Raw genomic sequence first — 23,281 nt, 5'->3', positions numbered from 1 at the left:
AATTGATACCAAAATTCAATCAAACCTATCAGCTTTCTTTGATGCCAAAATCTACGTGGCTTTGAAGGGAATGACAAAGTTGTCAAAGATGACAACCACCCTCTTCCATGCCAAATTTTCAAAAAATGACCGTTTGGATTGACATAAATATTGATATTAAGAGTTGAAGAGGGATAACTTGATGTCAGATAAAAAGAATTTAGCATAAGGGTTAAAAAGAAAAGCTTTGATGTCAAATTGGAGATGCCAAAATGTCACTTAAACCTTCAAAAAACATTTGACATCTCCAATATGAAGTCATGAGTTGAAAATGCTCCAGCCCATGACGTTTTTTTGTTTTTCACGGGAGTACTTGAACAACAGCTTGCACCTCTTTGTGCAGGAAATCGTTTCAGTGCCGGGTGGATACCACGTTACCCCGGCTTACGTAGTATCTGAGCAGGTATATTTGAGTCATCCAAAAGTGTATAGAACGGTTCAGATTGAAATAATCTCTATCCTCTTTCTTCTTTCTCTAAATCCGAGCCTTACAAAACCGAAATGAATGATCCGGATGCTGGGCACCATGTGGTAATGCGACACTGAAAAATTCCTCCGTGCAGAGAGGGGATTTTGCTCTGGGCGAATCACAGATACCAAAACCCATTACCATAATTTTCATTTCCGGCAAATATCTAACTTTTTTTCTCTTTCATTTCACTGGTTTCCCTCTTTTCTTTTTGCTTAAATTCACTGACTTCCTCTCCTTTTTCTCTTTTTCTTCTTCGTTCATCTCTATGTATTTTTCACTTCCACTGCTCACGTACCCAGAGCAACCAACGTTCCGTTAGAGGCTTGGAATCGGTCGTTCCGCAACAACATCCCACGAAACCCACTGTGAGAAATCCTTCTCTATACTTCTTCAATGTTTAACTTAGTTAGTTTAATGCTGATATATATATATATATATATATATATGCACACATATATTACCCTTCTACTGCGGGCGTCCGCACTTTCCTCATATGCGGACTTCGTTTTTTAGCCGTTGGATCTCATTCAACGGCTGGGATTTTAAAGGGGAGCTCGCGGGTAAAATTCGCCCATGGGTCGGGTGAAATGGTTTCGGGTCATACCAGGTCGGGTCAAACAAAATCCCCCTCTCCCGCTCATTCCAGACGCGTTCCACACAGGGGAAGAGAGAGAGAGAGAAGACGATTTCGAACGAAGAAGAACCCGATCGGCGACGAACGTAGAAGAACACGAATACAACCAAGGTATCTCTCTCTCTCTCTCTCTCTCCCCCCTCGTTCCCCTAGCAAGCAGAAACCCCTAACACAAAGCTGTGTTCTTGTGAACTTTGAAGACGACGAACTTCGACCAAATCTGTGGATTTTTTTCTTCGACCAGATCTGTGGATCCCACCGAGGAACAACAAGGTACCACCAAGCGCTCTCTCTCTCTCTCTCTCGATTTTGCCCAGAAACCCTAACTCGATTTTTTTCTTCTCCCGTAATGCAAGATAGACGAAGCTATCTCTCGATCTTGTGAAGGAGAACACGAAAGACCACCAGATTAGGGCTCCATTTGAAGGTATCTTACTCTCTCGGTTTGGATCATTTTTTTTCTCTCGAGAAAATGTAACTCGAAAAAAAAAATTAATAACAGACTTCTAAAATACCCATTTTTTTTGATTTTTTTGATTTTTTGTGGAAGTTAAAATTTGTGGAATTTTTTTTTAACTGTTTTTGTTTTCCTGGAAAAAAATGTGTATATTTTAGGAACCGTAACTGATTTATGCGGAATTTTTTTGTTTGTGGATTGGTTTGATTCTAGGTTGATTTACTGATTTTTTTTGTAAAAGCCATAAATTTACTCAATAAAAAAACCAGATGCATAGGTTTAGGTTATACTATATGAATTTGCAAAAAAAAAAACCGTAATGCTAATTTTTTTACATGAATTCTGGTATGGTGTTTGGGTTAGGTTTCATTTTGATTAGTGTGACTATTATTGGAGATCCAAAAACCATACGCATAGTTGAGTTAGTTAATTTTACCCATACAATCAAGTATTTTATGCATTATGAAGAATAATCAGTTCGGTAGGTGATTGTGAATGAGTAGTGATTTTGACCTCAACTGTTTTATTATTGCTTCTGCGGATCTGATGATGGTTTAAACCATCAACTGCTCTCTGAATGACTCAGGTTCATTTAATCTTTTTCTGAGATTTCGTAGAGAAATTCTTTGTTTTGGTTGAGCTTCAAGTGTACCTATTTTCCTTTATTTTGAGCTGGATTCGACTCACAATTCCTCTGTTTGTGTGTTTGAATGCAACTGTGTATGGGGATATATTGTGTATCTTGTATTTAGGGCCGGCCTTGGGCAACAAAAAAAAAAAAATGATGTTTAATTAAAACCTTTTGAATAATTGAATAATTATTAAGTTTTTTTTGGACTTATGAATTTGGATACTTGTAAAATTTTCCTTTAAAATTGATTCTATATTTTAAAACTTTTTATTAATGAACTTTGTGAAGGGCCTCATTTGAAAAGTTCAAAAGTTCGTATATTGGACCCCTGAAAACTCAAAATCTGCCCTGCTTGTTCTTTCGTCAATAAGTGAGTGTAGGCGAAACTACGAAGCAATTTTTGGCGTGAGTTCCCCTCTTTTTGGTTGTTCTTCGCTCTTGTTCAAGAAAAAATAAATAGGAACGAGGTCATTTGTGAGATTCTTATTTTAGCAACCAAACAAAGCCTAAAAAAATACCCGTGGGTCAGGGAAAAACTGGTCCCCGATGGGGCGGTTTTGGTTGGCAAAAACATAACTGTCGAGGATCGGGTAGAATATGGGTGTAGGTATATAATTCGGGGATTGGGTACCTTGTAAATGGTGAGTCCGTTCAATGTATATTAAGAGTCAACAATTTTCTTTTCCAATCGATGTGGGACTCCAACTTCAGACATGTTCCAACATTTAGTTTGCGAATAACATCACATTTTTTAGTTCCTCTTTGCTTCTTATTTTTCTAGCTTTACTAACTAATTTTTCTTTGTTGTTGGTTTCATGTTTATTTATTTATTTTTGCCTAGGGATACAAGAAAGAGTGGCAAAATGGTACGTGTCTGGTTTGCTATTGATCTCTTGTCTTTTTAGCTTTTTTCCATAAATGGAAGAACTAATTTATAATTGATGCTACATTTTTTCAGCAAAGACAGTTTCAATTCCAATACACTATTAATGACTCCACCATTGAGGTGAGCTCCGGGCAGCTACCTCAATGTCAGCCACCAATTGTTATACACCGCTACGATGATGTCCACAGATTCAATGATGTCATGAATTCATCTCTATCCATGGGTATACGAACCTATTGCGATCATTCTATGGACATGGTATAATAAGACAAGAAAGTTGATTTTTGGTTACAACATGAACAAATTCAGACTTCAATTTAGGGAAAACAAGTTGTCCAATTTTGAACAAAAATTCAATAGCAGTGAGTTGTGTCCTCACCATTTTTGTTTTCTCAGCTACATGAACCACAGTATTTCTAAGAAAACGGACTAAGCTGCTATAGCTATTGTCCCTATAAGGCGCGTTTCTAACTCTCCGATCATGTAAAACATCGTAGAATGGTGTTCTAGAAGCAATTCTACTCCTCCAATTACCAATATAAGCCTACTGCATTCTTCCTAGTGTCGGGCTGTAACACTGAGTCAAGTGGTTCATGGATATAAAGCTTTTTTGATCAACTACATTACGGAGGAAGTTGAGCCGCTCCTCCGGCTCCCATAAGCTTGCATGGGTATGGATCAACCCCTCATTTTTTCTATCACGAGAAATGTTGATTAGTATACTTGGTTAAGAAATAAACAGATTTGAAGGCTATTAATTGTGTCATATTTATCTATATGTCTTCAATGCATCTACCAGGCTAGCTAACTCTAGTGGCAACCGGTGTCCAGTGTAAATCTCGTCAATGAGTTTCCTCACGGAGGGATAGTCCTCATACCTAGAGGAACTAGACAGAGGAAAGACGTCCACATCAATGAATTTAGGTGTTTGCTCTTTCCCAACCATCACGATATTCTTCATTTCAAATCCACCACGAATGCATCAGTTATCATCATGTAAATCCCTTAATAAACTTAAGGATGAACCTGCTCAATTAGATACTATAATCATTAATAAATACACCTGACGAGAATGATTAAAACAAAATCTAGATGGAATTCAAGAAATTTAAAGTACCGACCTTAATAGTTTCCTAATACTCCGTATTAGGATTGACGTATGAATGATTACCAGTAACTGTTGGAATTGTTAGCTTGAAAAAATCAGATGTCCTCTTCAAATTCTAGAGGGCATCTGATAAATTCTGGAGGGCATCTGATTTTTTTCAAGCTAATAGTTCCAATAGTTGCCGGTAACCATTCATACGTCAATCCTAATTTTAGGAAACTATTAAGGTTAGTGCTTTAAATTTTTTGAACTCCGTCTGGATTTTGTTTTACATCATTCTTGTCTGGTGTATTTATTAATGATTGTAGTATCTAATTGAGTAGGTCCGTCCTTAAGTTGATTAAGGATTTACATGATGATAACCGATGCATTCGTGGTGGTTTTGAAATGAAGAATATCGTGATGGTTGGGAGAGAGCAAACACCTAAATTCATTGATGTGGACGTCATCCCACTGTCTAGCTAGTTCATCTAGGTATGAGGACTATCGCTCCATGAGGAAACTCATTGACAAGATTTACCAGAGTTAGCTAGCCTGGTAGATGCATTGAAGACATATAGGTAAATATGACACAATTAATAGTCTTCAAATCTATTTATTTTTTAGCCAAGTATGCTAATCAACATTTCTCGTGATAGAAAAAATGAGGGGTTGATCCATACCCATGCAAGCTTATGGGAGCCGAAGGAGCGGCTCAACTTCCTCCGTAATGTAGTCGATCGAAAAGGCTTTATATCAATGAACCACCTGACTCGGTGTTACAGCCCAAAACTAGGAAGAATGCGGTTGGCTTATATTGGTAATTGGAGGAGTAGAACTGCTTCTGGAACACCATTCTACGATGTTCTGCATGATCGGAGAATTAGAAACGCGCCTTATAGGGACAATAGCTATAGCAGCTTAGTCTGTTTTCTTAGAAATGCTGTGGTTCATGTAGCTGAGAAAACAAAAGGGGTGAGGACACAACTCATTGCTATTGAATTTTTGTTCAAAATTGGACAACTTGTTTCCCCTAAATTGAAGTCTGAATTTGCTCATGTTGTAACCAAAAATCAACTTTCCTGTCTTATTATAACTTTTTTGTACATACAAGGGTCTTATCTTCAAGAGTGTGATCTTGATTCGGTTCTAACAGCCATGTTTCCGTCAGCTTTGGTCGAACTGCTGCGGTGTCTTTCCGATGCGAAGCTTACTCATTTCAGTTTTCTGGCCACATTGAGGAATGAGGCAAGCTTGATATCTATGTGCACAACACTGTTTTAGATGGAAACTCATTTTTGTTGCTATTTTATTTGGGAGAGAGAGCTGACTTTGCTTGATATCCTTAGGGAAAAGAGATTTTACTTATTCAGAAACTGATTGATGTGTCTACTTTCTGTTTGCTAGCATTATTTTTCTGATCTTGGATTTTGAATTATTTTAGGACAATGCTGTAACGCTTTATTTACTATATACTCCATGTCGCAGTATTTTATTGGCTATCGCTAAGAGTTCTCTTGTTTGGAAAAAGATAAGGAAATTAGTGGCAATGCTATAACCTAACACTTGGTGCATATTCTAAGTTTCACCTTCCAAGCTATCAAAGTTGTATATTAGCCCCTTCCACACAACTGATGCTTTTTCGTATTAGCTCCCTTTGAGGGTACAACTGCGTACAGAAATGTATGAGAATCGTCCATGTCTGTACATTTTTTTGTCACCTATAGTAAATTTTCTAGTAGTGCTAACTATATAAATTAACATAAACATATTAAGTGCAACCCTAAAAACAACTAATAGCTTATGCCCGTGCAATAGAAAATTTTGATTCACTCCAACAAAGAGAACTGGAAAAAGAAGAAGAATTCATCGTGATAGAGAACAAATAACTAATTTCCTAGACAATTAATTTTTCGATTCACAACAGTCACAACTGTTTAAAAAAAAAAAAGGAGAACAAAGAGCCATGCCCGTACCAATGGGCTTGTAGCTATAACTTACACATCTCGACTAATCTCCTCTCCGGTTCGGTAAAAAATAGGTCATTCATGTTAGGACTAGAAAATTCACAAGAAACTAATTTCTTGCAGCCTAACTAACTCCAAGGCGAACCCTGATCAAATTGTCTGGAGAGCAAACCCATCAACCAACTGGACTCACCTTTTGGTGCTTTGCATGAAACTTATCAAGCAATAGCAAGCTACCTCTGTAGTGGCCTCATGTTAAATGACATTGTAGTGGTGGTCCACACTCGAGTTCTGTGGGTCTTTTCATGATTCTCAAAGACCCCAATTTTAACTTGGCCCAAACTCGAAACATTTTTTAAAGCCCATCAAGAAGCCCGTAGTCCTCTTCCTAAGTTAGCTTCAAAAACCACATCAAACATTAAATGGCCCACTTATCTACGGCCGCCATCGCAAGACACGTGGCGGCTCCGATAATCCCAAAATTCCCGCCAAATAACATTCCCAATATGCTCTTCGTCGTCACAACACTCGAATAGCCCTAAATTCTCTCTCCCTCTCTCTCTCTCTCTAAACGCCAACCAGGTTAGGTCGTAGCAAGCCATTATAGATCACTTCTACATCTCTCTTTCTTTCTTGTTTTGAAAATCTATCGCTTTCTATCAAATGCTTGTTTATTTTGTGATTTTTACAAATGACGCTTTCTGTTTGCGTTATTGCTTTACAAATACATATGTCGATTTGAGTGCATCTACTTGTTAAATGTTTTCGTCTTTTTTCCCTCAGAAGATTCGATGCCGAAACGTAAAGCTGATGACGCTGCTCCTTTGGCGAAGACTGATAAAGAATTTGGTCCTGAAAGCAATGGAGCTGATGCCGATGGTAACTGTGATTTCTTCCCAAAACTTCTGGCTTATATTTGGAGAAAGCTATGTTACAGTAAAATTGTTATGCTTTATTTGAGTGTCTATTATGCATTTTTTTGGGTATGTTATTTTTATGCACAAGTGGTTTTGGATAAAAAAGTTAAGTGGACTTCTTTTTTTTTTTTGACTTTATTCATTTTTTTTTCGCATTTTGTAACTTTGTGTCAAACTTTTGTAACTTATTGATTCACGTAACTTATTGATTCGTCTCGTGAGAGGAATCGAGGAAGTATAAAATTTTCACTCAAATCCATAACTTTTTGAAGACTTTCAATTTCTCTTGACGAGACGAATCAATAAATCATAAAAGTTTGACACAAAATTACAAAATGTGATTTTTTTATTTTTATCCAAAACAAGTTAGTTACACAAGGGTGCACTTTGGAAGTATATCATACGCATAGTTTTGGAGTATGGTAAGTCTATTTTTGGTGCATGATACGCATATTTTTGTTCATTAGTTACGCATTTTTATGGTGTTAGTTACACATTTTTGGGTGAAATTATGAACAGGTGTATAATAACCCCAAATAGTTACGTTTTTTTAGTTAGTTACGAATTTTTCTTGGTTACCAAAATTTTTGATACCTCATTTTTTTTTATGCTGTACCATAGGCTTTTCCCTCTACATTTTACAGAAATGTAATTTTAGGTCCATAAAGCCATGAAAATATTAAGCGTTGGGATTTTCCCCACGTTGAATGCTGATTGAAGACAAGGAAAATTGATGGTTTGTTGTGCATTTAATTGGCTCAAATAAATGTACATTGGAAGTCCTCTGGATGGGTGAATGGCCGGCTATTTTCAAAGGAGCATTTGTGGTGCTTCGTCCGCTCTGGCTCTAGAGTCTTCTAGGAAATTCCTGTGTAGGAGTATTGTCCATGTCATGTATTTAAAGGGGTGCATGTGTACTAGAGTGTGTGACATGGCGGTGAGAGTTAAAAGGAGAGGGCAGCCCCTCCAGGGGTTGCCATTTCCACCGGTCGTGAGTTGAGAGGAGAATAGATGTGAGGGAAAAATAGAGATGTGGGGGTGAGTGAAAAACATTGTGTGAGCCATAGTGTTAGGAGCTCGAGGAGGGGTTTTCATCTCACATTGTAATATCTTATTTTTCATATAGTGGAATCTCTCCCCCCCTGTGGAGTCATTGAGACCAAACCACGTAATATTGTGTCTCTTTTGTGTTTATTTATTTTGTGTTGCGCTTCCTTTGTGGGTGAAATCGAGGAAATTCCCCATCAATACGAGTGTCTATAGCTAATGTTCTGATTGGTTGGACCTTAAATATTTTCCATGGATATAATAATTTTCAACGGTTTTTCTTGTTAACTTTTTCTATTATCGAAGTGTTACAGAAAACAAGTTACATATCCTGAAGTACTGATTCTATGTTGTGACTATTGTCTCATTATAGGGTATTTAAAATTGATTGTAGTTGGAAGATATGGATAGTTGCAAGAACTCTTAAGGAAACGAAGAAGATGATGAGCACTTCAAAGAAACGGTTTTGCGAACAAGTAATAGACTAATCCACGAGGAAAAAAATCAAAAAATAAGAAGTTGTGTGATAATTTAAACAGAATAGCAATGAACGGCCAGGATGGTGAGATTCGTGAGAATAGCTTAGTGTAGGTGTTGAAATAGGCCGAATATATGAATCTGAAAGTCGTAAATTGTTGCCGGGCTGAGATATGGCTATAGTTAGTGGTGACAGGTGTTAGGTTACCAACGTTTTTACACAGAAAATTATTTTACAGAAATATAGAGAAACCAAGAACCGGAAATAGTGGAAAATATGTTACCAGAACTATTTTAAGGCTAAAAACACTGAGCCTAAAATAAAAAAAGTTCAGATGCTTTTCAGAAAGCAAGGAAGTGATGATTTTATAAAAAACTTATGCATTGGTACATGAAGAACTAGACAAAAGCCTACCCTTTGGATTAGTTTAACCTCACTTTTGTGTTTGTTTCTAAATAACTATCTTACCATGTTCATTCCTTGAATAGGTATAAAGGAGAATAATGAAGCTGATGATGCCAAGGATGTCGAAAGGACGGATAAGCATTGCAACAGTTATTGTGAAGGTGATGATAATGATGATGATGATGATTGTCAATATGATGGTGATGATGGAACAGAAAATGTAGTTATCGACTACAAGAAAGGGCAACGGGAACTCACAAAGTACATTTGCTCCACAGGATTGCCAGATATTGTTTCTCTAGTGAAAAATCTCTGTCCATCGTTTCCGCTTGATCTTCCTTCTATCAGAGGCGATTGCTTGCAAATTTATGAGAAAGATAAGCTGAGGGTTAAACATATCTTGCGAAACATGGATGGACAAATTAGTCTCTCAGTTGATGTATTGAGATACTACACGTGTAGTGGATCAGACAGTGTCTTCATGTGCTTAGCAGCACATTTTATCGATGACAGGTGGAAATTAAAGAAGTGGGTTATTGGTTTTCGGCGTCTTTGGTTTAAGAAGGGTGGAATCCTTCATTCTGCCACATTAGAAACTGTGAAAGACTGGGACATTGAGAGCAAGATATCCAGTCTTACTTTGGCAGAGAGCCATTTGTATGACGAAATGGTTGAGGAAATTAAAGAGAGTGTTCAACAAAAGAAGAAGCTCCAACTTGATGGAAAACTATTTTGTGTGAAGTGTTGTGCTGAGATGTTTAATCTAATGGCGAAGGATGCATATAAGGAGATAACCGACATCATCAATAAAGTTAGTTTATTGATTTCCTGGAAATTTGCACCTGTATGGTACCTCAAAGCTTGCAAGCTGAAGGAGGCTTTGGAGTTGAATGCCATGGACGAATTTTCTCCGGAAAAGGTGTCAGATTTTTATGATGTACCATCTGCTGATGAATGGGAGAAAGTCAAATGCATTTGCAAGCTGGTTGAAAGTGCAGAAGCAATAGCAAGGTCAATATTTGATACCAAATATCCCACTGCTAACATCTTTCTTTTTAATCTCGAAGAGCTTCGGGCAATTTTATTCCAGGAATCTATAAGCTCAGATAGTTTCACAAGCAAGGTGGCCAAGAAAATGCTACAGACACTTGATAAGTACTTGGAAGACATGTTTTTCGTGTTGTCAATCGCTTCTGTAATGGATCCCCGTCATAAGATGAGATACATAGACTATCTCTCCTCCAAACGTGAAGTACATGATGGGAAATCGCGAAGTGCGCTTGTTTTGGATGCCATTAGTAGCCTTTACATTGATTATGTGAATCAAGATTTTGAGAAAGAGAAATCTGTGAGTGATTCAACTTCATCTGATTCGGAAGAGGAGTTAACAAGAAGCACGGAGAGAGGAGGTTCCAAAAATTCGAACTGGTTGGAAGAGTATAACCAGTTCACAGAATCCAATAATAAGCCACCAAAGTCGGATTTGGACCGGTATCTGGAGGAACCGGTCTTGTCTTGGACCCAGGATTTCAATGTGTTGAAATGGTGGAGAGCTGAAAGCCCCAAGTATCCAATCCTGTCTAAGATGGCCCGTGATTTTCTGGCTATTCCAATGTCTGTTGCTACTTCAGATGAGGCTTTTAGCACAACACCAAGAGAGGTTGAAACACGGATCATGGCCTCTGGACCAGCCTTGAGGAATGCCTTGATGTGCACTCGAACATGGGACTTAGAGGACTGAAACTGTTTCCGGTAGGTCTAATTGATTGTTGTCTTTAAGCAATTTCTTGCCAAGACCTTTCTTCCAATATACTCTAAAGCCCTTATTCTGTGATAGGAATATTTAGCCAATTGGTCTTCTCATGTTGTTTGAAACAGGTTTTTCTGCCTTGCTGGGTCAAGTTTTGCTATCGCGAGGCTTATAGTTCTTTCCCTATCGGAAATGGAGACCATAAGTAGTTATTGTTATAGTTTCAGAAGCTGCATAGTATGTTATAATTTTGGGCATTATATTTAGTTGTGGTATTGCTCCGGGCTTGATCATATACAATATGATGCTGTTAGTTTAACTCAATTGCTTGAGGGTGCGAACGCATGTTTTGGTTTAATTGTTTTGAAATGTCATTTGGGTTGACCTTTCATTAGTTGTTGGAATTAGACTTGGGTCTATTAGTAGAGCTTATTCGAAGTTTGGAGCCGAGTCGTTTAAGTTTTATACTTGAGACAATTCCTATCAGTTAACTGTGATGACTTGAATCCAAAATTGTGCCATGCGATCCATTCTTCAGTTAATGAGCACATAAATTGAATCGGGTCTCTAGGTCAGCTCTTTTTGTTGGCTTTCAGCTTTGATTTGAAGGCAAGTTCCTTGATTTTTAAGTTATATGGGGCTAGGGCCACTATTTTGTGGACTCCTACCCTCATTCACTGCCGATTGTATGGATACTGTTACTACTATTGTTGCTAACTTGCTATTGTTGGAAGGTTGGTTTTACTTTACTTTCCAAAGCGTACCTATAGATTCAAAACTGGAAAAATGTTATCACAGGTCTGTCTCATGGAGAGGGACTGTTTTTCCCATCAATATATACCTTGCCCTTGTTTTGTCAACTTCATATGTAAGTAGCTGGAGCTGTGTTTTTCTTGTCTAATGCTTTTTTGGTTCTTCGCATGAGAGAAAAAGAAAGAGGTTTGCGATTCCCCAATCAAATGTCTTAACCAAGAGTTTTTATCTCAGTCACAGAATCTTTTAGTAGTGCCCTTCACTCTTGCTCTCAATCCTCGTTCTTCCGAATTTCAGTACTTTACAATGAAAGCACTTTGCTCACGCACGCAAACTCACGCAATCTCTGTTACTTAGCTCTCTATACATGAATTTATGCAATTTTCTCTTTAATTTGCTTAAGGTAGAGTGTTGTTTATAAGAATGGGTTTTGAAAGGAATAAAAAGATCATTCCGTAATTTTTTACTAGTAGACTTGTCCACATAAGTTGGTGAGTGATGCTAATACCACTTGTAACATCTTGTAGTAATCTAAAATTCCGGATCAAAAAAGAAATAATCTAAAATTCAAAATGTACGTACAATCAAATTAACTGTTTCATCTTAATTTTATTGTACAAATTGATACTCCTTTTATTATTATTATTATTATTAAGTTTGTTGTCCTAAAATAGAATTATTTGATTGTAAAGATGTGGTAGTTATTTCATCTGTATATACTTATTTGCACAAAATCAAACATAAAATGAGTTTAAAATCGTAATTAAAACATGTAAATGAGACAACTCTCGGGCGAATCTATTAGGGGACAATTTCAGGTGGGCACATGACCCGACTTTTGAGCCGCGTAGATTGGGTGGCTGCAACTTGCAAGGGTCGTCTATATGGCCGCAAGGTGTGACTATGTATGTGGTCGCAAGGTCGAACAGAGTGGCCGCAACGTCGTACATTCTCAGCCACGTGTACTGATCCGATGCATTCAGAAACTTCCCGCCAAAAAAATGGCGAATACCCTAATCCTTTGTCGTGTTCGCTACAATTCCATTTCCCCGCACACCCGAATAGCCCTAATCTCTCTCTCTCTCTCTCTCTCTCTCTCTCTCTCTCCAACAAACGTTAAGAACGAGAAGTCGCACACCAGGTCAAGCCTTTATAGATCACTTTTATGTCATCTGTCTTGTTTAGTTTCTAGATTTTGCAAGGGTCCTACTTTTCCCGAATTTTTATTTTATTTTATTTTTTTGATCATACTTTTCCCGAATATTGTTTCAGATTTTTTCAGCTTTGATCATTGAACAGCGATTTCACAAACGATGCTTTCGATTTAGTTACTGCTTTAGTTGTACGCATCTCGATCTGAGTGCATCTACGTGCTAAATGTTTTCGTTTTTTTTCCTAGATTCGATGCCAAAACGTAAAGTTGATGATAATGCTTTGACGCCGAAGAGTGAGAAAGAATTTGGTACTGGAAACAATGGAGCTGATGGCGATGGTGAATGTACTTTATTCTCAAAACCTCTGGTTTACATTTTCAACAAGTGTAATTTTAGTTCCATGACCCTGAAATTGTTGAGAAATCGGTCAAACCAACAAACATATAATATGCGAAGAACAATCAAGAAAAGAAAACAAGAACGCAAGACGCGAAGATTTTTACGTGGTTCCTTAACTGTGTAGTTTGAGTACATACACGGCACCAGTTTTCACTCTATATTTTAATGAAGTTATGAAGAGAGTACAAGATACCCCGGGTGCTGTGTATAACAAGTATTTGTCATCTAGGGTTTACATCACCAATAGAAATTATCAATAGTCTCTGTAACTAAGGTTCCGTTTGGTTGGACCAAAGATACTTGCCATTGATACTTGATAGAGTGGTTTTCAACTTACTTTTTGTGTTGCGGAAAATTTATGATCAAAGTGATACAAAAAATTGAGTTACATATCCTGAAGTACTCATTCTAAGTTGTAACTGTTATCTCATTTTAGGTTCTGAAAATTGATTGTAGTTGGAAGATATGAAAAATTACAAGAACAAGGCTACACTTATAGTCAAAGTTGCTAAAATAAATATAGAAACTGTTTTTAAAACAAGTAACAGAATTATAGTCAAGTTACCAAAATAAAAAAAATAGACTTATCGGCAAGCCAAAGTTGTATGAGTAATTTGAACACAATAGCAATGAATGATCAGGCTGCTGAGAATAAGTTAGCGTAGGGTTCAAAATGCCAAAAATATAACTTTGAAAGTGGTAAATTGTCGTCAGCACTAGATATGGCTATAGGTGCTGGTGACAGGTAATATAGTTTCAGAAGGTAATGATAAGGTACCAACGTTTTTCCACGAGAGATCAGTTTATAGTAATATGGTGCAACCAAGCACCGACTATAGCGGAAAATATCTCACCGGAACTATTTGAAGGTTTAACATACTGAGCCTGAAACACAAAAAGTTCGGATGCTTTTCAGAATGCAAGGGAGTTAAAATTTTTTATGGATTCGTACATTGAAATGCTAGACAAAACCCTACCCCTTGAATTGATTTAACCTTATATATGTGTTTGCTTCTAAATAACTATCTTATCAAGCTCTTCCCTTGATTAGGTATTAAGCAGGACAATGAAAGTGGTGATGCCAAGGATGTCAAAAGGATTGATAACTATTGTGCCTGTTATTGTGATAGTGATGATGATGACTGTGATGGTGATAATGATGGTGATGGTGAGGCAGAAAATGGAATCAGGGCTACAGGTGATGGCGATGGAGTTATCGACTACGAGAAAGGGCAACAGGAATTAGCTAAGTACATATGCTACTCAGGATTGCCTGATATTGTTCGTCTTGTGAAAGATCTTAATCCATCGTTTCTGCTTGATTCTGGTACTATCAAACGCAATTGCTTGCAAGTTTATGAGAAAGATAAGCTGAGGGTTAAGCATATCTTAAAAACCATGGATGGGCAAATTAGTCTCTTGGTTGAAGTATTGAGATACTACAGGCGTTGGGAATTCGATGATGTATTCATGTGCTTAGCAGCGCATTTCATTGATGATAGGTGGAAACTAAAAAGGTGGGTTCTTGGTTTTCGGTGTACTTCGGGTGACGATGATGAAATCCTTCCTACTGCCACATTAAAAACTGTGAAAGATTGGGACATTGAGAGCAAGATATCCGGTCCTAAAATTGGCAGAGAGCAATGTTTACGACGAAATGGTCGAGGAAATTAAAGACGTTGTTCAACAAAAGAAGAAGCTCTGACTTGATGGAAAACTATTTTGTGTGAAGTGTTGTGCCGAGATGTTTAATCAAATGGCGGACGCTGCATATAAGGAGATATCTGACATTATCGATAAAGTTAGTGAACTGATTTCCTGGAAATTTGCTCCCGTATGGTACCTCACAGCTTGCAAGCTAAAGCAGGCTTTGGAGTTGGATGCCATGGGTGAATTTTCTTCTGTGAAAATCTTCGATGTACCATCTGCTGATGAATGGGAGAAAGTCAAATGTATTTGTAAGCTGGTTGAAAGTGCCGAGGTGATGGCAAAGTCAATATTTGAAACAAAATATCCCACTGCTAACATCTTCCTTCATAATCTTGAAGAGCTTAGGGCAATTCTATTCAAGGAGACGATCAGTTCAGATAGTTTCACAAGCAAAGAAACCAAGAAAATGCTATGGATACTTGATAAGTACTTGGAAGACATGTTTTTCGTGTTGTCAATCGCTTCTGTAATGGATCCTCGTCAGAAGATGAGATACATAGACTATCTCTCCTCCAAACGCTAAGTGATGGGAACTCGCAAAATGCTCTTGTTTTGGATGCCGTTAATGGCATTTACAGTGATTATGTGGACCAAGATCTTGAGAAAGAGAAATCTGTGAGTGATTCAACTTCTTCTGATTCAGAAGAGGAGTTAACCAGAAGCATGGAGAGGGGAGGTTCCAAAAATTCAAACTGTTTGCAAGAATATAAGCAGTTCATTGAATCCAATAATATGCCACCAAAGTCTGATTTGGACCAGTATCTGGAGGAACCGGTCTTGCCTTGGACCCAGGATTTCAATGTGTTGAAATGGTGGAGAGCTGAAAGCCCCAAGTATCCAATCCTGTCTAAGATGGCCCGTGATTTTCTGGCTATTCCAATGTCTGTTCCTACTTCAGGTGAGGCTTTTAGCACAGAACCAAGAGCGGTTGAAACACGACTCATGGCCTCCGGACCAGCCTTGAGGGATGCCTTGATGTGCACTCAGACCTGGGACTTGAAGCACTGAAACTGTTTTGGAGCCGAGTTGTTTAAGTTTTATACTTGTGGCAATTCCTATCATCGACTGTAACGACTTGAATCCAAAATTGTGCCATGTGGTCCATTCTTTAGTTCTTGAGCACATAATTTGATTTTTAAGTTATATGGGGCTAGGGCCACTATTTTGTGGACTCCTACCCTCATTCACTGCCAACTGTATGGATACTGTTACTATTGTTGCTATTGTTGGAAGGTTGGTTTTACTTTACTTTCCAAAGCGTACCAATAGTTTCAAAACTGGAAAAATGTTATCACAGGTCTGTCTCATGGAGAGGGACTTTTTTTCCCATTACTATATACCTTGCTCTTGTTTTGTCAACTTCATATGTAAGTAGCTGGTGCTGCGATTTTCTTGTCTAATGCTTTTTTGGTTCTTCACATGAAAGAAAAAAGAAAGAGGTTTGCGATCCCCCGATCAAATAAATGTCTTAACCGAGACTAATCCTTCTTTAATAAATGTGGGACTTGTTTATGTAGTTGGTGAAAAAAAAAGTGCAATGCTGTAATCTTGTGTTAAATTTTTGCTAAAAAGACTGATAAGTGCACTTTCTATCTCAATCACATAATCCTTCAGTAGTGTCCTGCAATTGAGCTCTCAATTCTCGCTCTTGCGAATTTTAGTTCTTTGCATGAAAGCACCTTGCTCACGCAAGCACACTCTGTTACTTAGCCCTTTATATACATGAATTTTATGCGATTTTTTCTTCCCTAAACTTGCTAAGGTAGAGTGTTGTTTATTGGAATGGGTTTGGAAACGAATAAAACGATCATTCCGTAATTTTTTACTTGTAGACTTGTCCTTCACATAAATTGGTGAATGATGCGAATACCACATGCAACATCTTATCGTAATCTAAAATTCGAAATGTTTGTACAATCAAATTAACCGTTTCATCTTAATTTCATCGTACAAATTTGACACTCCTATTTTTTTCTATCAAGTTTGTTGCGCTAGTGCAAAAACATAAAATGAGTTTAAAATTGTAATTAAACCATTTAAATCAAACGACTCTCGGGCAAATCTAGTCTCCGTTCGTTTTGAGTTTTGGATTTTGAATTCTAATCATTATCCTATTTATCTACTCTCATTTTTTCTATATTTCTCTTCAATTATTATCTCTATTTTCAATTATTATTCTATTTTTTTTTACACTCATTACCTACAAATTAATATCCAAAATTCCAAATCAAACGGGATCAGATCCTGTGTGGGCACATGACCCCTTGGACTTTTGGTAAAACAACTCTTTATTTCCGAAACTGCGTGGACTGTAGATTGGGTGGCTGCAAGGGTCGCCTGTGTGGCCGCGAGGTCGAACAGAGTGGCCGCAACGTCGTACATCATCAGCCACGTGTACTGATCTGATGCATTCGGAAACTTCCCGCCAAATACATGCCGAGTACTCGCTCTAATCCTTTCGTGTTATGTTCGCTACAATTTCATTTCCCCGCACACTCGAATACCCCTAATCTCTCTCTCTCTCTCTCTCTCTCTCTCTCTCTCTCTCTCTCTCTCCTACAAACTTCACGAACGAGAAGCCGCACAAAAGGTTAAGCCATTACAGATCACTTCTATGTCATCCGTTTTGTTAATTAGTTCTTGTTTATATACTAGATTTTGCTTGGGTTCTACTTTTCCCGAATATTATTTAAGATTTTTTTCAGCTTTGATAATTGAACAGCGATTTCACAAACGACGCTTTCGATTTGGTTACTGCTTTATTGTACGCATCTTGATCTGAGTGCATCTACGTGCTAAAGATTTTCGTTTTTTTTTCTCTTAGATTCGATGCCAAAACGTAAAGTTGATGATAATGCTTTGACGCCGAAGAGTGAGAAAGAATTTGGTACTGAAAACAAGGGAGCTGATGGCGATGGTAACTGTACTTTCTTGTCAAAACTTCTGGTTTACATTTTCAACAAATGTAATTTTAGTTCCATGACCGTGAAAGTGTAGAGAAATTGGTAAAACCAACAAACATACAACACGTGAAGAACAATTAAGAAAAGAAAACAAGAACGCTAGATGCGGAAATTTTTTTGTGGTTCCTTAACTGTGTAGTTTGGTACATACACGGCTCACACCAGTTTTCACTGTGTATTGGATGAAGTAATGAAGAGAGTACAAGATACCATGGGTGCTGCGTATAACAAGTATTTGTAATCTAGGGTTTACATCTCCAATTACCGTATAACACTATCTAGTACACCTGCGGCTCATACCAGGTCGAACCCCAAATAGTCAGCAAGCCTGATTCGAATCAGGCTTCACTTGCCCAACAGAAATTATCAATAGTCTATGAAACTAAAGTTCTTTTTGGTTGGACCGAAGAAATTTGTCATCAACAGAGTGATTTTCAACTTATTTTTTGTGTTGTGGAAACTTTATGGTCGAAGTGATACGAAAAATTGAGTTACATATCCTGAAGTACTCGTTCTAAGTCGTAACTGTTATCTCATTTTAGGTTCTGAAAATTGATTGTACTTGGAAGATATGAAAAATTGCAAGAATAAGGCTACGCTTATGGTCAAAGTTACTAAAATAAATATAGAAACAGTTTTTAAAACAAGTAACAGAATTATAGTCAAGTTACCAAATCAAAACATAGACTTATTGGCAAGGAAGAAATCTGAAAAGCCGAAGTTGTATGAGTAATTTGAACACAATAGCAATGACTGATCAGGATGGTGAGAGTAAGTTAGCGTAGGGGTTCAAAATGCCAAAAATATAACTCTGAAAGTGGTAAATGGTCGTTGGCCCTAGATATGGCTATACGTGCTGGTGACAGGTAATATAGTTTCAGAAGGTAACTATAAGGTACCGATGGTTTTCCACGGAAGATCAGTTTATAGTAATATGGTGCAACCAAGCACCGACTATAGTGGAAAATATCTCACTGGAACTATTTGAAGGCCTACTAACATACTGAGCCTGAAATATAAAAAATTCAGACGCTTTTCAGAATGCAAGGAAGTTACTTTTAAAATTTTTATAGATTCGTACATTGAAATACTAGACAAAAACCTACCCCTTGAATTGATTTAACCTTATTTATGTGTTTGCTTTTAATAACTATCTTATCATGCTCGTCCCTTGATTAGGTATTAAGCAGGATAATGAAAGTGGTGATGCCAAGGATGTCGAAAGGACTGATAACTATTGTGCCTGTTATTGTGATGGTGATGATGAGGCAGAAAATGGAATCAGGGCTACAGGTGATGGCGATGGAGCTATCGCTTATGAGAAAGGGCAACAGGAATTAGCTAAGTACATATGCTCCTCAGGATTGCCTGATATTGTTCGTCTTGTGAAAGATCTTAATCCATCGTTTCCGCTTGATTCTCGTACTATCAAACGCAATTGCTTGCAAGTTTATGAGAAAGATAAGCTGAGGGTTAAGCATATCTTAAAAACCATGGATGGGCAAATTAGTCTCTCGGTTGAGGTATTGAGATACTACAGGCCTAGTGGATTTGATGATGCATTCATGTGCTTAGCAGCGCATTTCATTGATGATAGATGGAAACTAAAAAGGTGGGTTCTTGGTTTTCGGTGTATTTTGGGTGACGACGATGAAATCCTTCATTCTGCCACATTAAAAACTGTGAAAGATTGGGACATTGAGAGCAAGATATCCGGTCTTACATTGGCAGAGAGCAATGTTTACGACGAAATGGTTGAGGAAATTAAAGATGTTGTTCAACAAAAGAAGAAGCTCCGACTTGATGGAAAACTATTTTGTGTGAAGTGTTGTGCCAAGATGTTTAATCGAATGGCAGCCGCTGCATATAACGAGATATCTGACATCATCGATAAAGTTAGTTTAATGATTTCCTGGAAATTTGCTCCTGTATGGTACCTCACAGCATTCAAGCTAAAGGAGGCTTTGGAGTTGGATGCCATGGGTGAATTTTCTTCGGAAAATTTGCAAGATTTTTATGATGTACCCTCTGCTGATGAATGGGAGAAAGTCAAATGCATTTGTATGCTGGTTGAAAGTGCCGAGGCGGTGGCAAAGACAATATTTGAAACAAAACATCCCACTGCTAACATCTTCCTTCATAATCTTGAGGAGCTTAGGGCAATTCTATTCAAGGAGACAATCAGCTCAGATAGTTTCACAAGCAAAGTAGCCAAGAAAATGCTACGGAGACTTGATAAGTACTTGGAAGATATGTTTTTCGTGTTGTCAATCGCTTCTGTAATGGATCCCCGCCATAAGATGAAATACATAGACTATCTCTCCTCTAAACGTGAAGTAAGTGATGGGAACTCGCAAAGTGCTCTTGTTTTGGATGCCGTTTTTGGCATTTACCGTGATTATGTGGACCAAGATCTTGAGAAAGAGAAATCTGTGAGTGATTCAACTTCTTCTGATTCAGAAGAGGAGTTAACAAGAAGCACGGAGAGAGGAGGTTCCAAAAATTCGAACTGTTTGCAAGAGTATAAGCAGTTCATTGAATCCAATAATAAGCCACCAAAGTCTGATTTGGACCGGTATCTGGAGGAACCTGTCTTGCCTTGGACCCAGGATTTCAATGTGTTGAAATGGTGGAGAGCTGAAAGCCCCAAGTATCCAATCCTGTCTAAGATGGCCCGTGATTTTCTGGCTATTCCAATGTCTGTTCCTACTTCAGGTGAGGCTTTTAGCACAGAACCAAGAGTGGTTGAAACACGACTCATGGCCTCCGGACCAGCCTTGAGGGATGCCTTGATGTGCACTCGAACCTGGGACTTGAAGCACTGAAACTGTTTTGGGCAGGTCAAATTGATTGTTTTCTCAACTTTTTCTTGACAATGACCTTTTTTCCAATATACTCTAAAGCTCTTATTCTGTGATAGGAATATTTAGCAAATTGATCTTCTCATGTTTTTTGTAACAGGTTTTTCTGCTTTGCTGGGTCAAGTTTTTGCTATCTCGAAGCTTGTAGTTATTTCCCTCACCAGAATTGGAGTTCATTACTCGCTAATAGTTATAGTTTCAGAAGCTGGATACTTTGTTACGGTTTTAAGCTTCATGTTTTGTTATGGTATTGCTCAGGACTTGATCATATAATATGATGCTGGTAGTTTTAACTCGATTGCTTAAGCATGCGAATGCATGTTTTGGTTTCCTTGTTTTGAAATTTCATTTGCCTCGACCTTTCATTGTTTGTTTGGAATAGACTTTGGTCGTGATTTGAACAGCCACAGCTTCGCTATGGCAGAGTTCATTGGAACCGTAGAGCACATGCTTTTAGGTTTCAAACCTGTGACAATTCTTATCAGTGAATTCTATCAATTTGAACCCAAAATTGTGCCGTGTGACCCATTTTTCAGTTTATTCCGGGACCAGGTTACGGGCGCCTCAACTAATCTTTTGATCTTGATGTGAACATATGAGACAAAGCTAATGTGGTCCCAAAGGTATTTGGGGTCGCGGTGCCGTTGATGTTTATCTCTTACTAGGGGTTAATTTACTCTAATTTCGAGAAGTAGTTTTACTTCAGATTACAATGGAAGCATACCGTTAGATTCAGAAACTGTGGGGGCGTGATTTCTTCGTGCTCCTTCTGGTGCGATCGGTCTTGATGTACCTGTAGAACCGGAGGGGGTTGCTCCTCCGGGAAGAAGCTCCGATGATTAAGTCAGTAAATGGAAAGAAAGAAGTTTAGTAAGAACAGTCTGCAGGAAAGAGAAAATGCTCCCTTCGACTCAATTCTCCCCCCCTGACTCAGTGGCCATGCTTCTCTATTTATAGGCAAAGAGATGAAGTGCTGAGTAAGTTGGCCATACTTTCCACGTGTCACGTTCTGCTCGGTTGGCGCCTTTCTAGCAGGGCCAGTTAATGAACACCACTTCTCTAGTCTTTCAGAGCCACATGGGCTGATGTCAGGAGGGTCATATCGTTCAGAGATGTCACTTCGAATGTAAGAGAGGACAGCCTAAATATCAGTAGATATTTATGGAAGGTTCCACAATCGTCCAGGTTCGGCGGGACCCGCGTCCAGCATACGAATTATCCTAGCGTATGACATCCCGGCCGAGGCACACCCTGGCCGAACAAACGGAAGTTCGTATCCGTGCGCTTGATAAAGCCCCGAGCGAACTCATGTGTCGTATGTTCGGATGTTGCTTATAATTGTTCGGTGAAGCACTCGTGGTTCTGTCTATCTTTCGGCCCAACCGAAGTCCAGACTTATTTGGAGGCGAACCGTGATAGCTTGGATGATGAGTCAAACAACGTGTGAACCCTCATCGCCCCTTTTGGACCTGGTGAACCTTCGGATATTTCGGCCCCCTACAATAGCCCCTCAACTCCTTCTTTTCTTGCTCGGAAATGAAAGAGGAGTTGAATAAGAACCTGGCCGAACGAAGACGTAAAACTGAAGAACCATCAGTCCGAAGAGCGATCGACCAGACGAACCGTCAGAGTTGAACGGACAGAAATTATTTGAAACGCTTCGAGACGCGCGCGCAGCCTTTCATTAAATGCTCCTGTAACCGTCGATTTGAATCGATGCCAGGTGTCACGATTTCATTGGGTGCTGGTACGGCACGCTTCATATCTGCCACGCGTCCTTCATCGAGCGGCACATCAGTCTCCCGCCCAAATCCGACGGTCAGGGTGAGAGACCGCTTCGAATGCTACACCCAGTATAAAAGGGAAGAGGGAAGGAGAGAGAAGGTTACTCTCTCTCTGACTCTCGATCGTCTCACTGTTCAAGCACCATTCCAGACTGAAATCGCCAGAAATCTGCATATTTGAAGGCTTCTGATCACAGATTTCTCTTGATTTCTCAGGTATTTCTTGAGCCCCTCCATTTCTCGATGCATTTTGAGCGTTTTTTCGAGTGTTTTCCCCCCTTTTTGGTCGATTTTTTCCCTTTGGTCTTGACTGAGAACCGCCTGAAACCCAGGTGTTCATGTGTTCTTCCGAGCGTATGAACACCTTGAAATTGTGTTCTTCCGAACACGAGGGCATCTTCAAGCGTGAGGTTTTTACAAAGGGGCAGTCTTTAAGAAGCTTTACAACCCCTGTGAAGCTTCTCAATCTCTGTTTCCCCATTGGGAACGCGTAGGGTCCCCCACCGTTTTCCTGATCGGTATGAGCCCTTCCTTCGGAATCTCTTTCGAGGGGAATCGCTCGGGAAACAACCGAACAAAGGTGATGTCTCTCCTAACGACACAAAACAACGAACGTAGGCACTTAGATTCTTGGCCATGCAAATCGCTAACGGTCTTATCCCATGCACTTATCTGTTTCTAGGTATGGAGTCTGCAAAGTCACCTTCTTCGGGCGAATCTTATCGGTCGATGGATTCCGAAGATTCGGGTTTTGGTAGATCCGATCCGGGGTTATCCGAAGCTATAAGAGATTTCGCCCGAAATTACCGAACGGGATCAAGCGGAAGGATCCCCGAGGGTGTAGAGGGAGTCGACTACCCCGCCATGGTGGCTCCTCTCCGAACAAT

The 23,281-nt window shown here is 38.8% G+C and overlaps 2 protein-coding genes and 1 long non-coding RNA gene across 8 annotated transcripts; 2 read left to right on the top strand and 1 right to left on the bottom strand.

Annotated features, from left to right (window-relative positions):
• Nucleotides 1–457: 457 nt before the first annotated feature.
• On the top strand, nt 458–11,338 carry LOC131322799 (zinc finger BED domain-containing protein RICESLEEPER 1-like). Of its 5 annotated transcripts, XM_058354275.1 has the most exons (5): nt 458–475; nt 811–876; nt 6,957–7,052; nt 9,104–10,772; nt 10,899–11,338. In XM_058354275.1, exons 3-4 carry the CDS (start codon nt 6,965–6,967, stop codon nt 10,759–10,761), a joined length of 1,746 nt encoding a protein of 581 aa, XP_058210258.1. In that variant the 5' UTR covers nt 458–475; nt 811–876; nt 6,957–6,964; the 3' UTR covers nt 10,762–10,772; nt 10,899–11,338. The 5 variants fall into 5 exon arrangements, with proteins under 5 accessions (XP_058210258.1, XP_058210259.1, XP_058210257.1 ...); XM_058354276.1 differs by lacking the exon at nt 458–475 and having other exon boundaries at nt 599–876; nt 6,960–7,052; XM_058354274.1 differs by lacking the exons at nt 458–475; nt 811–876 and adding an exon at nt 6,696–6,755.
• Nucleotides 10,910–15,918, bottom strand: LOC131322800 (uncharacterized). The gene is made up of 2 exons (XR_009198968.1): nt 15,853–15,918; nt 10,910–11,155 (listed from the first exon to the last, which is right to left on the bottom strand). It is a non-coding gene; the product is annotated as an uncharacterized LOC131322800 (long non-coding RNA).
• Nucleotides 11,972–20,852, top strand: LOC131322798 (zinc finger BED domain-containing protein RICESLEEPER 1-like). 2 transcript variants are annotated; one of them, XM_058354273.1, is made up of 4 exons: nt 11,972–12,664; nt 12,923–13,015; nt 18,929–20,585; nt 20,711–20,852. In XM_058354273.1, the coding sequence occupies exons 2-3, from the start codon at nt 12,928–12,930 to the stop codon at nt 20,572–20,574; spliced, it is 1,734 nt and encodes a 577-aa protein (XP_058210256.1). In that variant the 5' UTR covers nt 11,972–12,664; nt 12,923–12,927; the 3' UTR covers nt 20,575–20,585; nt 20,711–20,852. The 2 variants fall into 2 exon arrangements, with proteins under 2 accessions (XP_058210256.1, XP_058210255.1); XM_058354272.1 differs by lacking the exons at nt 11,972–12,664; nt 12,923–13,015 and adding exons at nt 17,255–17,376; nt 17,611–17,703.
• The last annotated feature ends 2,429 nt before the right edge of the window (nt 20,853–23,281 follow it).

The sequence above is a fragment of the Rhododendron vialii genome, chromosome 4a, assembly GCF_030253575.1.
Source record: "Rhododendron vialii isolate Sample 1 chromosome 4a, ASM3025357v1".
NCBI lineage: Eukaryota > Viridiplantae > Streptophyta > Magnoliopsida > Ericales > Ericaceae > Rhododendron > Rhododendron vialii.
Note: the sequence above shows the minus strand (reverse complement) of the source record. Positions and strands in the feature narration are given on the sequence as shown.